This window comes from Amblyomma americanum, chromosome 10 (assembly GCF_052857255.1).
Source record: "Amblyomma americanum isolate KBUSLIRL-KWMA chromosome 10, ASM5285725v1, whole genome shotgun sequence".
Lineage (NCBI taxonomy): Eukaryota > Metazoa > Arthropoda > Arachnida > Ixodida > Ixodidae > Amblyomma > Amblyomma americanum.
The window spans coordinates 7,996,304-8,012,104 of NC_135506.1; the positions used below are offsets into that span (position 1 = coordinate 7,996,304).

Genomic DNA, 15,801 nt, shown 5'->3' on the forward strand with positions numbered 1-15,801 from the left:
ACCTATGTCAGAACAAGAACCGTTACCAATGCGTCCGGCGCTTAGGTCTCTGCCTATTAATCTCTCACATGGACTCAAGGTTTCAATATCGCGCACCCTAATGTGCAGGTGCAATATGCATCTTTTGTAAAACAGCGCGAACAACGTCGGACAAGAACAAGAAGGACACGCGACGAGCGCTGACTCTCAACTAAGGTTTCATTAGCAACACCTGGTGCTAATAAAGGTGCAATATGTAGGGGAAAAAACACATCACTGGCGTGCAAGCAGCGACCACTGCTCAAGTGCGAAGTGGCTTTGTGTTTTTTGTCGCAGGCTTTTTTCTTGAGTAGTAATAACCTTTATGCTTTCTTTCAGCTTGATGCAGATGAAGTAAATTCGGTGTTGTACTGGGTATCAACTTGCTTTTAATTTAGTTCGCTCCTGCACATTGTCTGCGTGGAGGTGCTTTATAGGCTTCCCTGCTTGAGCTTATATGCGTACAGCATTCTGTATTTAAGTTGTCCCTTTTTCTACCGATTACTCCTGCAGGTTTACGCCAGGTTAGGCGCCGGGTGCTCGCACTTTCTGTGATCTGCTCTGTGGAGAAATACAGCATTGGTGCGTGGGTGCCGCACATTGATTTCTGGGGCTTTGTTTATGCTGTTCGATATTGTGCGCAGTAACTGACTCCTGAGTGTGCATCCACTGGATGCGCTGTTGTGCAAGTCTCAGCTCTGGCATGTAATGCTAGTTAGGTCAGGATGTAAGCACCCGTGCACTGAAGTCGACCTCGTGGGATGCGGTTTTACCAGAGTTACAAAAGCACCAACAGAAGCTTAAAGAATTCTGACGGCTGTCGAACGTTGGCGAGGAGGAGGAGCGAGGGAGATTTTGATGAATACAGGAGATGTCTGCCTGGTTGTTGGCCTCTCATGCTACTCCACATGAGGATGAAGGAAGGGGGTGAAAAAGAGGGGAAAAATAAAAGAGAAGGTGAAGTGTGAAATCAAACATACACAATACTCGCGCACTCACAAACAGGGCGATCAAATGGCGCCTATCAAGCATGTGTCCCTAAAAAAACTAGTAAGGCTTTTGTCCCACGCGAAGCGGAAGCACGTGTTAGACGTCGCAACCAAAAAACTTAGGCTATGTCTTCTGACGACATGGAAGGGCGCTTAATGGATGGTCCCGTTGAGCGTGGCAGCAACTGTACGTACGTACAATGCAGTTAACTGCACTCACTCACTCACTCACTCACTCACTCACTCACTCACTCACTCACTCACTCACTCACTCACTCACTCACTCACTCACTCACTCACTCACTCACTCCCTCACTCACTCACTCACTCACTCACTCACTCACTCACTCACTCACTCACTCACTCACTCACTCACTCACTCACTCACTCACTCACTCACTGGAACTCACGCGTTTAATAAATAATTAGATAATAAATAAATTACAAAATTATCTATATTACCATGGAATAATTAGAGAACACTAGGAGTAAAAGCTCCATCGGGCTTGAGAGGCTTCTAGTCCCTATCTGAAAAAAAAAAAATTACGCACCGAAGCCGTAGTGATTAGACATTAATGCAATGAATCCCTAGTGTAGTTCTGCATCTTTGTTTCAATCCGTGCACGTACGCATCCTTGTTACTGCATAATGTATAGCTGGCTTCATTTCCCTATCGGTACCGGTAACGCTGGTCCCTGCACTCACTAACCGCATCTGCCTTGCTCGCAAAATAAGCAACATCTACAGCAGCGAGGCGTGTATTTCCTAAATTAGCCTTCGCTGGCCTGCCCTGTCACGGCTTTTGCAGCTTTACTATCAGTAAGCTGTTTCAGAAACAAATCAAAACTGTGTTATCGACAGGCCACTAAACATCGTTGCTGAGTGGCCTGTCGATTATAGTTTTCATTTGCTTATTCATAGATACATTATTAATAATCGTGAATGCACACGCGATTAGACAGGAAGGAATAGATCTGTTTCCTTCCAGTCACATCGCGTGTGTATCCATCATATATTCTATATAATACGGCGGCCACCCCTCGTTCAGAGTCGGCCGTGCGGTCGTCTTGCCTAATCAGAACATGTGCCTTTCTATAGCTATAAATACTGCGCCCACATTAAATCGATGAGTAGCCTTGCATGCAGGTAAAAAAAGAAAGGAAAAAAGAAACAAAACTGAATTGCCGAACTAGCATATACACTATCGCAGTGAACGTCATTGTTTCGGACAGAACAAGTTCTGGCATTTTTGCGATGTTCGGCTAAATCCGTCCCTGCAGATAACGAAACAGCCTGACTCACAAGGGCCACTTTGTCTTTGTGCTCTGCTCGAGTTGTCGAGACATTTGAAGAGCACTCAAAGACAGAGACGGTAAAAGGGGCTTTGTTAAGCGCTGCCTAGCTCTTCCGCTGTGCCCTCAAATTACGCGAAAAAAAAAACACACACACACGATTGAGAGCGTCTAATGTTAAGCGAGATAAAGCAGAGCGTGTTCGCGAAAATTTTAATATTGACTGTCTGCTTAATGGAACTTGAAAGAGCCCTCTTTTTTTTCTGCTACTGTTACCTGCTGCTAAAGTTAGTAGCGAGAAGGCGATTGCCCCTGGAGATGCATTTTCTAGTCGAACAATTCTTGAATGTCAAATTCGATTTTTACATGGGCAAAAAAAGAATCACCGCTTAAGGCACATTGTTTCTATTGTTGCGAAGTCAGAGAAGAAGTCATCTGCTCAAAAAAAATCAGTAACTTGCAGTGACAGAAAAGGCTGCTGGAAAGGACAGAACAACGAAATTATTGAGCAATTTGGACACCGAAGAAAACTCTTCTAATAGAACTGGCGTGGGAACCTCTGCTACAAACTCTATGCTCTGTTGACATTATCCATCGGCTTTTAATTCACCTGATAGTTATTATAGGCCTATCACGTGTGAACTAGGCCAAACTAGGTATTCAACTAGTGCCTTATAGCAGGTTCCTAATGTTGTTGTTTTTTTCTTCCCGTTAGCAGTTAGCTAATACGTAAAGCAAAAGCTTACACAATGTTATTAAGAACATAAAACTGGGCGAGTTGGTGATGGCTATGTCCACGCAGCGAGAAATAACACAGGCACGAGGCAAACAGATATGCACATCACTGAAGCTGTATACTAGGAGAGTTATCGACGCTTTTATTAATAATTGGTCCGATGGTAGAAGTACACATCACAAGATACATAAACGAGCCAAACTCTGCACGTTTGTGCGACAGCATTGTCTGGCTTTAATTTTGCGATACTTTTTTCCCCATTTTGATCATGTTTATTAGAGGCGCCCTCGCAGCACAAACGGATCTTCATGCCTTCCACCTTACTGCAACAAAGAGAAAAGATTGAAAGAGAGTAAAGAGAATCTTGACAGAATATGGCGAATTTATCCGAAGCTGTTCGCTTGTCTCAGGCCACTTGCGTAACATCTGGGAATCTTTCCAAGGGTTTTGTTTACTATCCACCTTAATTACATCGCCGAGTTGCATTGTTTGCGCTCTTGAGCCACAGTTCGTCTGTACTGTTGCGGGATTGGGAAATCGCTCAAGCGTCTACGGTGTGAGGTTCCAGTTTTGCGCGTATTCCAGCGAGTTTCAGACCTTTAGCTTTCGCAAGCCGCAATGGAAGCAGTCGGTCGGCCAATTAATGCTCGAAACAGCACGCGAGTTTAAACACGAACGAAGTTCAGCCCGAGAAGCGTTAAAAAGCACGCTGTCTCCGGAGCTCTGCGCAGTAGCTTAGCACGTTCAGCTGCAGCCTTATCTCAATCCACATTAACCGGCACGGCCGGACGAGGAACTCACAAGAAACGGTCGGCGGCGAAGTTCCTGGAGGGCAGAGATAACGAAGGCCGCCATGCTGGCTCGGATTTTGTCTTTTCATTCGTCCGCATCTCGCCGCTCCCTGGCCGGACAACGTGACGCAATTAAGCGGAGAACAAAGGGGCGTCAACGGCAACACGGCGAGAAGTGAAACAATCAAGCTGCGCGCAGCCGCCTGCTGTGTACCGCGTTTTCTCCGCTACACCTACGGGTGACTTCGCAGTGTGCCGTTGAGCTCGTCTTCGCCCGGCTCTGAAGCCTTTTTGTAATTTACTTTATGGCGCTATGCAACAGGTACACACCACACTGCTGGATTGATTATATAGCCGTTGCAGGAATTCTGCAAAAGCGCTTCTGATTTCCTCTCTTACAAAAATTTGTTTAGACAGTTTATAGACTGTCCATAGACTTTTCTAAGTAAAGTCTGTAGATTTTCTATGGACAAATGCAATGGACTAGTCTATAGACAACACAAATTATAATGTCAGCCTATAAACAATTGGTACATTTAGGGTCATGCTCTTTAGCGGACTTTTGTGTATGGACTATGAACAGACAAAAAGAATTGTCAATAGGAAATCAATATAGTCTATTAGAAGTCTATAGAAAGTAAATACCATTTTTATAAAGCCTTGTTTTCCGATACGTGGCGCATGGATTTTGAGGATTCAAAAATCGCATGCTGACATCATCCGTGTCGTAAGGAAGAGAATGACCCATGGCCGTGAACAGAACGCACCAATAGGCTTAGCGTCATTGCCTGGGCGTTTTCCGGAATTCCTGGGAGTGGGACAATTTTTAGATCCATATTTGTAATAAAATGAACATTCGCTCCTAGTAAAGTAAGAAAATTATAACAAGGCCTTTTACGTCAGAGAGATATCATATTACAGAAGAAAACTTTCAAGAGATATTGGTTTGTTACAATGGGAATATAAGCCAGCAGATCGCAGCAATTATCTGTAAAATTTACAGGACTAGCATGACAGTGAAATGCAACTTTAGTTGAAGCGCATCAATCACGCAGCCGTACTTGTCAAGTCTGAACGTTCAAGGGAAAAAGCTAGAACGTATACTTTCTTGTAGAAAGGTGAACAAATGTTTCTGGAATTACAACCGCGCCTGTTTTTAGCTTTGATGACGACCACCTCCTGCATGCAAACGTGATTCGCAAATTTCCCCCTCGTAATCTTGAACTGATGCGAGGGAGGACCCACGACGAACACGTTATTTCCGTGGCTGCAATGAGCATAAAAAGCACCGCTCGCATTTAATTATTAATGCGAAAGCATTATATGGTTATGTCGCGTCAGCAAAAAGTGTCCGCAAATTTTGCCCGCACGATCATGTCGTCCTACACAGATGGGTGTGAAAAAGTTTGACTGTGTTAGGTAGTGTGGGAGTAGATCTTGAAACAGGAGAAATTTGGTTCATGCATTGTAATTAGTATATCAGTTATATAATTAATTGCTGCTTGTGAAGCGGTTTTTGCGTGAGTGTGTTGATAAAAAAACGTAGTGAAATAATATAAATAAAATGAAAAATGAAATAAAACTAAAAATATCAATAAAATACCAACGAAACAAATTTAACTAAAAATTAAAATACAAAATTTCAAACAATAATAAAAAAATTAAACAAATTGAGCTAGAAAGAGAGGAAAGGGAAACGATTCGCATTTCCGCTCTTAAGCAGATTCAAGTGCAATCCTGTAATTATTTTTCTTTTTTTCTGCACAAGCCTTACTACATCTCGCTTGACGGGGAACTAAGCTATGACTGAAGGGTGCTTAGCACTCTGCTGTCGAATATTTTCGAATACCAACGCGGTATAAGACAAAACGAACGAGATTAACATAAAACCATCAACCTAGGTCTCTGTGTTCTCGCTGCGAGGGTTAGACGTGTAATATACAACCAGTTACTTCGGCCTCGTTAGCATTTTGATCGCGCGCCCAGTATCATCTTGATTGATGAAACAAGGTCCCGGGTTCGAACCCGACCGCGGCGGCTGCGATTTTATGGAGGAAAAACGCTAAGGCGCCCGTGTGCTGTGCGATGTCAGTGCACGTTAAAGATCCCCAGGTGGTCTAAATTATACAGGAGACCTCCACTACGGCACGTCTTCTTCCTTTCTTCTTTCACTCCTTCCTTTATCCCTTCCCTTACGGCGCGGTTCAGGTGTCCAACGATGTATGAGACAGATACTGCGCCATTTCCTTTCCCCAAAAAACCAATTATTATTATTCATCCAGCTTTCCCAGGCAGAATTTTTGAATATTTGAAAATTGTAAGACACTGTTGTGTAAATATTGAAGGTAATGGTCCATTATTTAGATGTCTAGCAAAATCTTTCTTTTAAAGTGTTTCCACCGATCGCACCGAACTGTTAAGTCTGCCATAAAAAGCCATTGTGGAACGCTTTCGACGATAGCAAGAACATTAAATGGAAAAATGTACAAGACTGCCGTCGGGTTATCTGCGGGTGTATTGATTGTTACAAAGAAATCTTACATTATATGAAAAAATTGCGTTCATAAACGATTTCCCGCTCAAAAATGCTTTTGTTCAGAATTGCTGGGTATGTAAAAATGATCGCTAAATTTATTTATTGACTGGTTGACCTTCCGACGAAATTTGTTTTTCGCTTAATAGTGTCGCTCTTTAACGCAAACTTTATGGGCGACCTGATTGAGTGCGGAGGGCTGGTTCACTGGGGGTGAGGCCGAGACGGCTGCTTTCTAACACACGAACAGATGCGGTACACCTGGCTCGAAACAGTGGCGCAGAACTCGAAACAATGAGTGCGCCTGGCGCCCAGTGCTCGGCCTGCTTAGCGTGGCTGTCTTATAGTTGACGCTGTGGGAAACAATGGCTGCACAGGCTCATACACGTGGAGAGAGCAGACGGAGAGTGTTTAAGCAAAGATTTCCAGGCTTAAAGATCGAGCGAAGGATAAGGACGCAGCTAACTTAAAGGGTGCAAACGTGAATTGCACTGGATAGCTGCCACGTGTGCCCGCAAAAGGAATGTCGTCCGAGCCTTCACGACAGCCACTTGGTGACCTCTAACATCGCTTCGCTTGCGATTTATCGGCAATCTGCATCCGAAATCGTTTTCTTTGGTTTCGTGAGGGGAAACTGAATGAGTGCGCCCTAAAAGCGTCTTCTAGAAAAAAGTTCCTTAAGCAAATTATCGGTTACCTTGGTCGAAAGAAGATAGTTCCTCGTCTCATTTTCCTGATTTACATTACGCTACCAAAAATGGACAGTTCATTTAGGGCGGCAGTGCCTTCACCTTAAATGGTAACAAAAAGCAACAACAGAAGGCTGCCGAAGAGAACGTTGCCTCGAGTCCTCCCTCTGGATGACACCACCCTCCTTTTAACGAGAAAGGAACACCTCCGGCGCCGCACACGTGCTCTAATCCCTCCGTGTGCGGTAATCCTCCCCCGCCTTCGTATCCGTGCAGAGGAGGTTGCGCTTTGGAGGATACGGGTCGGGGTTGCACTAACTCCAGCTGTGACACGCAAGTGACCGCAGTTCCAAGATTTATATCCCCGCCCCGGCTGTCCAGTCTGCAAGATCAGAGATACTGAGGCGGATATCCACCCCCTGCTACGGGACTGCCCGGCGCTGAAGCCGCCGAGAATTCGGCACCTGGCGACAGCGGGTCTCTCGCCGAACAATCCGGATTCATATATCGCTTGGACACAGGGACCACATCGTTGTTCACTTTTTGATTTCATTAGATCAGCGAACCTTTCTTCATTTATTTAAGGATTTCCGCCGTTACTGATTCCATACCATTTTATGCCCCGAGGCAATAAACATTGCTTTAAAAAGTTTTATGTTTTCAAGCACAGACGCGCAGAAACTCCTCAGAACAGTTCAGCTGCCCTATGGGCGGCGACAGTATACAAGATCATGGGCGAGTTGAAGCCGCTGTACTTATTCCTCTCTCTGATGAGCTGTCTTCCGGATGAGGAGAATCATCCGGCTTACTCTTTCTCACGCGCTGATATTTCTGGTTCTCTTCCTGTGAGTAAGGGATGCACTTTAATCAGCGTCATGAGGTTTCCACTTTTGTTCCCCCGAACCACAAACTTTGGGCACCTCACGAGCCTAACTAAATCAATGATCACCGACCTTTACATAACTTGCATAGTAGTAGTAATAACTTTATTCATAGAAATATATGGGCGGGTCTCGGTGTAGAGCCACTTTTCACATCTTTTGATGTGGTCTGTGGCTCTTGTGGCCGGGTTGGAGCCCCTAGTCCAGGGCCCCACTGAGTCTTGCCGCCAGGTAGGCTTTCCGGACCAGTCCTGCCTGGACCGCCGGATCCTCGCTGGAAAGCATCCTCTCCCACTGCTCCGCACTCGGAATTCTGTTTATTGCAGCCGCATTTGTTCTCTTTTCACACCACGTTATATAAATTAACGTGGCTTTGTCCTCGCACCATGGGCATTTGCTGCTATATAGCCCTGGACGGATCTTACTTAGCATGTTTAGATTCGGCAAAGTTCCCGTTTGCAGCTGTCTCCAATAGACCGCTTCCTGCTGGTGGACCTCACAAAAATCTCCACCTACATAACTTGCATAGTTTGCTGTTATCAATTGTTCGGGGGTGCTGCTTTAGACTATATATTTAGACTTATTTTTGAGCGTTGCTTTTGTTCACTTGATCCTCAAGACAATGCTGGTTAGAAGCCGCACCAGTCAAAGCAGCACTTGTCCCGTTTACCTTTCTATCTGATCATCTGGTTTTCGTGCTTTCTTTGTCGGCGAGCACAGACCAACTTCTCCCAGAAAAGGTTGTTCTACAAGCAGTAGCCACGCCATTATCTGATCCCTGTCTCATTATGTTCCTTGAAAAAGTGTAGCGAACATTGTAGCGCTGGCAGACGACGGATGCGTCTCGTCCTCTCTTCCTCCGTCGTCTGCCATGCAGCGCTACAATGTTCAGAGAAGCATTACATAAGCCTCCCTCGCAAGCACTCCTTCTGTGCCGCCTATTGGCTCTGCCTACATGCCACTATTTGAGGAATTGGTCAATCTCTACTTTACATTTATAGATCGTGGTTAACCCATGCGCCACTTCCCTGGCAGGTGGCTGCTTCAAACACAGCCACTGGTGAGGCCTGTGAGGCAGAGGTATACTCTTCCCAAGCAATCTCTAGTGACCGGTCATTAATTTAACTGCCACCTGTTATGGTGGGCAGCTTGCTCACAATCCGACGAGCAGGTCGTCACCTGCCACTGCGGCAGGTTGTGATGACGTCACAAGGTAGTGTGAACGAAATAATTTAGGTCACGTGACCTGGTACATCGGTTTTTCTCGACACGCCGAAGACGCCGGGTTGGCGTAGAACGGGACCGTTGATGCAATCACGTTAAAGAAGCTCCATTTCTAAGATATACCTGCTCATGTTTATCTCAAAATTATCCTGATATCTGGAAAGCAAAGAGGAACCCAAATAATGAGTGCGTCATGGAATAGGAAAAGCGACATGTTTTCTTCATAAATTCAAACGAAATACGAGCACACCGCTTGTGCGCCAGTCTGTTGTTGCCAGGAAGAAATGGAAAGTGCACAGGCCTGTTCACTGCGCGCTGCGCGAAAAGTGTCCAGGAAAACCCGAACAGTGTAGAATACAGTTCTGAATGTTACCAGTGTAAACGACTTCGCTGGAGCTGGAGCATGAACACACGAAGCCTTCTCTGCGCATGCTTTTGTAAGCAGCTGTGCCTTACCACGTACACTCTAAACAGAATGTAGTAAGAAGGGTGTAAGCTCTCCTCTTGCGCACTAGCTCTCTTTTATAAAAGGAAGTTATCGCAGAAAACTAATTTAATACAACAAATAAAATAATTTCTCTCAATTATACAAATTATACAAGTTCATCTTTTTTGGGCATCCCTTATAATCGCTTTGTAACGGTGTAATACAGTAAGATGGTGTTATGAACATATTGATGGGAACGGTCGAATCTTTAGATGCAAAGTAAAATCTTCCTTTTAAAGTTTGTCCTGCGCCTACCGAGCAGTTAAGACTGCTGTAGGAAACCAACGAAGTGTGTTTTTGACAATAAATGGCAGAAAACTACAAACGTCCCGTGGAAGGGGATATTCAAATATATTGATTGCTACGATGCAATTCCTACGATGTGCGAAAATATTGCGCTCATAAAGAACTTCTTGTCGAAAAAAATAGGTTTGTCCAGAATTTCTGTCGAGCAGTTTGCAATATGCAAACCAAGGAAGATCAATCACATGCACCAGATCAGTGGTTTAGTCTTAGTAAATGTGACTCTGAGTATTGGTGAAATTATGTGGTTCGTTCATTTCAGTTGCTATTTAATTCCAAATCTTATTTCCCATTTTTCTGCTAAGAACGACCAGTCCCTGTTGGCTTCCCTTATCTCTCGGAGCAACAAGAATAACAAATTTTCTAACTATCTCTGTTTGCAAGCCCATCGGCGGTGCTAAAACCAGTGGCACAGCGGGCCGTCGGTGCGAAGTCGACAGCATCTTCTCATACGCGCCACCTTGTGCGTGCCAGCGTTGTAGACCGCGCAAACCTTCTGTTTCTTCCTCCTGGCCGTATGACAGCCACGAAACGAAGGAAGAGTTTGCGCGCACCGAATCAATTTCTCGAACACGGGAGAGCTACCGGGGCGTTGCGTAAACCACTGTACTTTCTCCCATTCTTCCTCTTTTTTTTCCCCCTGCGTATCCCCGCCTGGCTGGCTGTGGAAACCGGCCTGAACGCAGGCAGCTAGAGCGGTGAATCGCGTGCTCGTGCGAAGCGTTGAATTCCGTGCAGCATAAAAAGAAAAAAAGAAGAAAAAAAACAAAGAGGAGCTGTCGTGCGCGGCTCGCACACGGCACCCTTTACTCTTCCTGCATGCACTCGGTGTTGCGACTTGATGAATGCGTCCCAGGCGACTGTGGCGAGGTGGAAGAGTGGTAGAGAGAAAGGAGTTCCTAGCACGTGGCTTCGCCCCACTGCTGGAGTGCGTGCCTTGGCACGACTGCTTCGTTTCTTGGCAGCACCTGGAAAGTGTCGCCACTCAGAAGTAGGTGCCAACCGAAATGAGGAGAGGAAAAATGAAAAAAAAAACAGCGTTCCTTCTTTGATATCCGGACCCCTTTCTGGAGCTGCTGGAATAATTTTCTAACTTTCCGTTCTTCAGTCAAACCCGGCCAACCCGTTCGCTGGGTCCGTACAGTGGAATATCATTAATTCGAACTCGCTTCATTCAAACTTTTGGTTTATTCAAACTGACGCTCCAGAGCCGTCAACGTGAAGTGCATTAACGCTGCTCTCTTTAATTCAAACCCCGAGTAATGTAAGGAAATTTTCGATACGATTCGAATTACAATTACCAAAAGTGGACCTACCATCATCCGTTTGGGCAGAGGATTACGGCTATATAGGTGCCGTTTTAAAATTCATTTTTTTTTCCTAAGATGAATCTGAGAATGAAACCACGTACTTGAAACTATTGTTGAATTCGTACATCCGTCACTTGTTTTGAAAACATCACTATGGTTGCATGAGTTGCACAACTTCTCCTGCTTGTTTATTGCGTTTCTAGTGATAGTTACAGTCAAATGAATCAACGCCGCTGCCAAGCATGCACTAATTGCGTATGCGTATGACACCGTAAGGGGCGAGGGCCGAGTTGTGATTCTTGTTGGTGAAACTGACGGTAATTTTAGCACTATCATAGGACGCGAAAGCGTTCTGCCAACTAACAGGATTAGAGTTCGAGTGTGGACGGGTAGATCCGTTCTAGTGCAGATGCATTTGCGATTCTTTCACTTCGCGAACTGCCTGTTGTGTCGGCTGCTTTTAAGTCGTTGAGAGGTAAAAAAAGAAGGCTATGTGGTTGTGCCGTGTTATTTCTTTACATACCGTATAATGCAGCAGCTTACGATTCGTTCATACGCTTAATACTTTAGCTTGCTACATATTAACAGCGTATATACAGCATTATTTGTTTTCTGATCTTGAAAGTGCCGCCGCGGTGGCTAAGTGGTTATGGCGCTCGGCTGCTGACGCGAAAGACGCGGGTTCGATCCCGGCTGTGGCGGTCGCATTTCGTTGGAGGCGAAATGCTGGAGGGCCGTGTACTGTGCGATGTCAGTGCACGTTAAAGAACGCGAGGTGGTCGAAATTTCCGGAGCCCTTCACTACGGTATCTCCATAGCCTGAGTCGCTTCGGGATGTTAAACGTCCCTACACCCATACACCATACACTACCTTGAAACGTAAGTAAGAATGATGAATCTCGGTTTTTGTGCGTGCCACGACACTTATTTCTGCTTCGAATTAAAACATGCAACGTGTAGGGGCATTAGACTGTTTCGAGATCAATAACGTACTGAAGAGAGTTTCGTCTGTGAATAGGCGATGGCGTGAGAAAGCCACGGGCTAACCTTAGTTTCGTCCGGGCACAGGTTTACGTCCCTTCGACCGGACCTGAACATTAGAAGGCCTTAGAGCGTTAGAAGGCATGAGAGCATTAGAAGGCCGCAGCAGCTGAGGCTGTGTGGTAATGGTTTATGGTGGTTTAACGTTCCAAAGCGACTCAGGCCATGCGGGACGCCGTAGTGAAGGGCTCCGGAAATTTCGACCACCTGGGGTTCTTTAACGTGCACTGACATCGCACAGCACACGGGCCTCTAGAATTTCGCCTCCATCGAAATTCGACTGCCGCGGCCGGGATCGAACCCGCGTCTTTCGGGCCAGCAGCCGAGCGCCATAACCACTCAGCCACCGCGGCGATTGCTGTGTGGTTATAATAGCAGGCATATGTGTTGTGTTAAAATGGACATTAAACACCAAACCAATTTTTAGACGATGAATTTTTGTGCTTGAAAAGCCAAAGCCGATTTGATGGGCGAAGGTATGACCCTTTTCTCAAAAGAGAGAACAACGCAACAAATTTAAACGTTGCTTTCAAAGAAAGTTGTTACTTAGGAAATTATGACAATGAAGGGTCGTGTGCGCAGCTTTAATGCGTTAATAAGTGGCCTTACCATAACCGAGAGAATAGTTATGTTGGCGCTGAAGCTATTGTGACAAAGTATCATCCCATTCTTTCGTTCTTGTATTAAGGAACGTATCTAATGAAAAAACTGCTGTGAACAATGATGATAGGCTCTACTGCAAGAGAACGAGCGATTATGTCGGCATTTAAGTTAATCACACACAGTACAGAATATTCACCTTGTGTTTCAGTGACAAAGAACGCACACTTCGGCTTGTCCGCAACCGCGTCTTTCCTAATGATGGCAGCGATTCTGAGACTTAGCCTGTTATCTTAGCCGTTTAGCCCACGCCGAGGAGTATAATTAGATAATTATACGCACTCGTGACGATGTTAGCCGCATCTGGTCATGGGCGTTGGTGTTCTCTCTGTGATTTGTCGTAATTTTTTTTGCTGATTAACATCGTTATTCTTAGGAAAAAATAGCGCGTATAGACGAAAGGGGATGCGAGGAAGGCACACTACAAGCGTTGGCTCGCAACACATTGCTTAATAGGGATACGCCGAATATGCACATAATAGTGGTACAAATGAATACAAAAGAATTACAAAACAGAAGAAATCAATCGGCCTCGCCCAGATATGCTAGTTATTCTAGGCATAGAACAATCGATGGGTCACTAACACATGAATGCTTGTTTGCACACTGGGTAATTGTTTTTAATCTTTATAGATTTATAAAAAAATGACGCTGATAATCACGTGGGTGCTGCCTTGAAAGAATGTGCCTTCGACTCGGTGGACACAACATACCGATATACCCATCACGATTATGCTGCCAATTAGCCGAAATTCGTTTATTAGTTTTTCAAATATTCTCCATGTTGCTATCACAATCTTGAAGACCATTGATTCGAGATTAATGTAATTTGCTCAACTTGACAAAGCGCAATAGGTCTCGAGATATTCATTAATAAATTCCCTGTTTTTACGCACGTCATTCCGTAAGTGGGATCTTTTTGATCGCCAGAACTAAGCTTAGGCTGAGAAACACCTTATACTGTGTATAGAAGCGCCTTATAGCGGCGCCCGGGTGGTTCATCCACCTCGCTTGCGGGAGGTGCTGGGTTCGATCCCCAAATACGCCGAGTACCAACCGGCTTTTCAATGGGTACAGGTTTACACCGGCTTAGTGCGCGGCTTTTATCGGGTGATATGCTTGGAGAACGGGTCTTGGACCAAGACACCCGTAAATGAGGATTTGTTCAGATTATTTATGAGTACACGACCAGGTTTAGTGGTAATTGTTTTTCACTGCATCATTTTCCTCCGTGGTGCTACTAACTACGACACTTACCAATCTTTGCGTAAACAATAATTACACGTATGCGCTGATTCGATGTGCCTGGTTTGTGAGATTTTCTTCTTTTTTGACGCGACCACCTTGGCCGTGTAAGTTTATGTGCTTGGTGCTTTGAGTAAAACCTGTTAGTAATCAGCATCAGCTTGTTTTCTGCGTTCTATGGGTTTCGCTCCCTGTCAAGCTTGTCAGATTAGCTGTTGCTCCCTCAAAAAATAAGTGAATTAAACGTTTTTATTGTGTCTCTAATTATGTGTGGTTACGTTTAATTATTTATGTCTTGATTACAAACTGCTAGCCTAACTCCAGAGATTAATGCTGGTTTGGGCCAAAAACTCTCATACACAACACAAATTGATAAGACAGTACGCATGTAATTATAAACCACCGAAGGGGCGATGTGGAGCATGAAACCAGTAAGTGCGTAAACCAATAACCACCACACGCAAATTTCACAGTTGCCGAAAGGTGTCAGGCAAGCGACGGCAACTTTGAAAGGAAGGCATTCAGGAATGAGCACTGCACATCACCATATACGGCTGCACACAGTGGGCAGGAGCACAAGATAAGTACCCGAAACACATTGTACGACCTCTGCGCACATTTATCAGTTTGTTGCTTCTCCTCTGCCCTTGCCTAGCTTACGGGACCGTATCTAGCATGCAGCTTCAACATAATGGGGTAAGGAACCTTAGTCTCGTATTGCTTGCGGAGTAAAGAAAATAACCCAAATCTATCTTTTTATCTTTGAAAAAGAGATTAAAAGTATATCGTGCTTGTGCCTCTGGACCTCGTCTCACTGTCTGCCTTCGCTTCCTCTCGCTGCCGCTGCAGGGCGCTGGTGTTCCTGGCGCACGGCTACGCCGAGCACTGCCACGTCCCCTGCTACGACTCCCTGGCCAGGACGCTTGTCCAACTGGGCTGCTACGTGTTCGCCCACGACCACGGTACGTGATGCCGCTGCCGATGCCGCCTTTAAAAGAGTGCGCGCTAAATGCCTTGAAGATGCACTCAATGGAGACTGTGGTAAAGAGCATAGTCTGTAAGGCTATTTAGCGTTGCATTCCTTTAGACCACAGACAAGCGCGCACAGATGAGAAGAGAGACAGAAAAAAAGCATGCATCACAAGCGTTCATATCCAAATTCTCTTTTACTGACCCTCAGGTCTGCATATATAAATGTTTGTTCATAAAGTTATCTCTTGAAATGATGGGTTATCTATTGAACGTAGGGTGGAAATGTTACGCGTTTATTGGCACTGACATGTACTGACAACACGCATTCAAGCACGACCGCCCTTCGTAAGATTTTTTTGTGTGCTGCTACTATTTTTTTTTTGTAGCGATAGCTACATTACTGTAGCATTTCGAGTCTTCAGCGTGACGGCGCAGCCACAGGGCCGCACCGCCACGCTGTCACGTGGTTGGTCACGTGGTGCGGAACAGCTGCCGGCGGCTCGGCACCGTGGCTGATCACGTGGTTCGGCACGTGGTTGGTCACGTGACCAGTCAAGTGGCGCGGAGCAGCTGCTGCTGCCAGTGGCGCGGCGCGCCGGCGAAACCGAGCTGCCACAGCTGTGCGCATGC

General features: G+C 45.4%; 1 protein-coding gene across 2 annotated transcripts in view; it reads left to right on the top strand.

The window, feature by feature from the left end:
* LOC144107671 (monoglyceride lipase-like) overlaps positions 1 to 15,801 on the top strand; it is a 58,258-nt gene that overhangs the window by 18,285 nt on the left and 24,172 nt on the right. For both annotated transcript variants that reach the window (XM_077640787.1, XM_077640786.1), the window contains exon 2: positions 15,049 to 15,161. In XM_077640787.1, the coding sequence (XP_077496913.1) occupies positions 15,049 to 15,161 (113 nt within the window). The remainder of the gene's footprint in view (positions 1 to 15,048; positions 15,162 to 15,801) is intronic.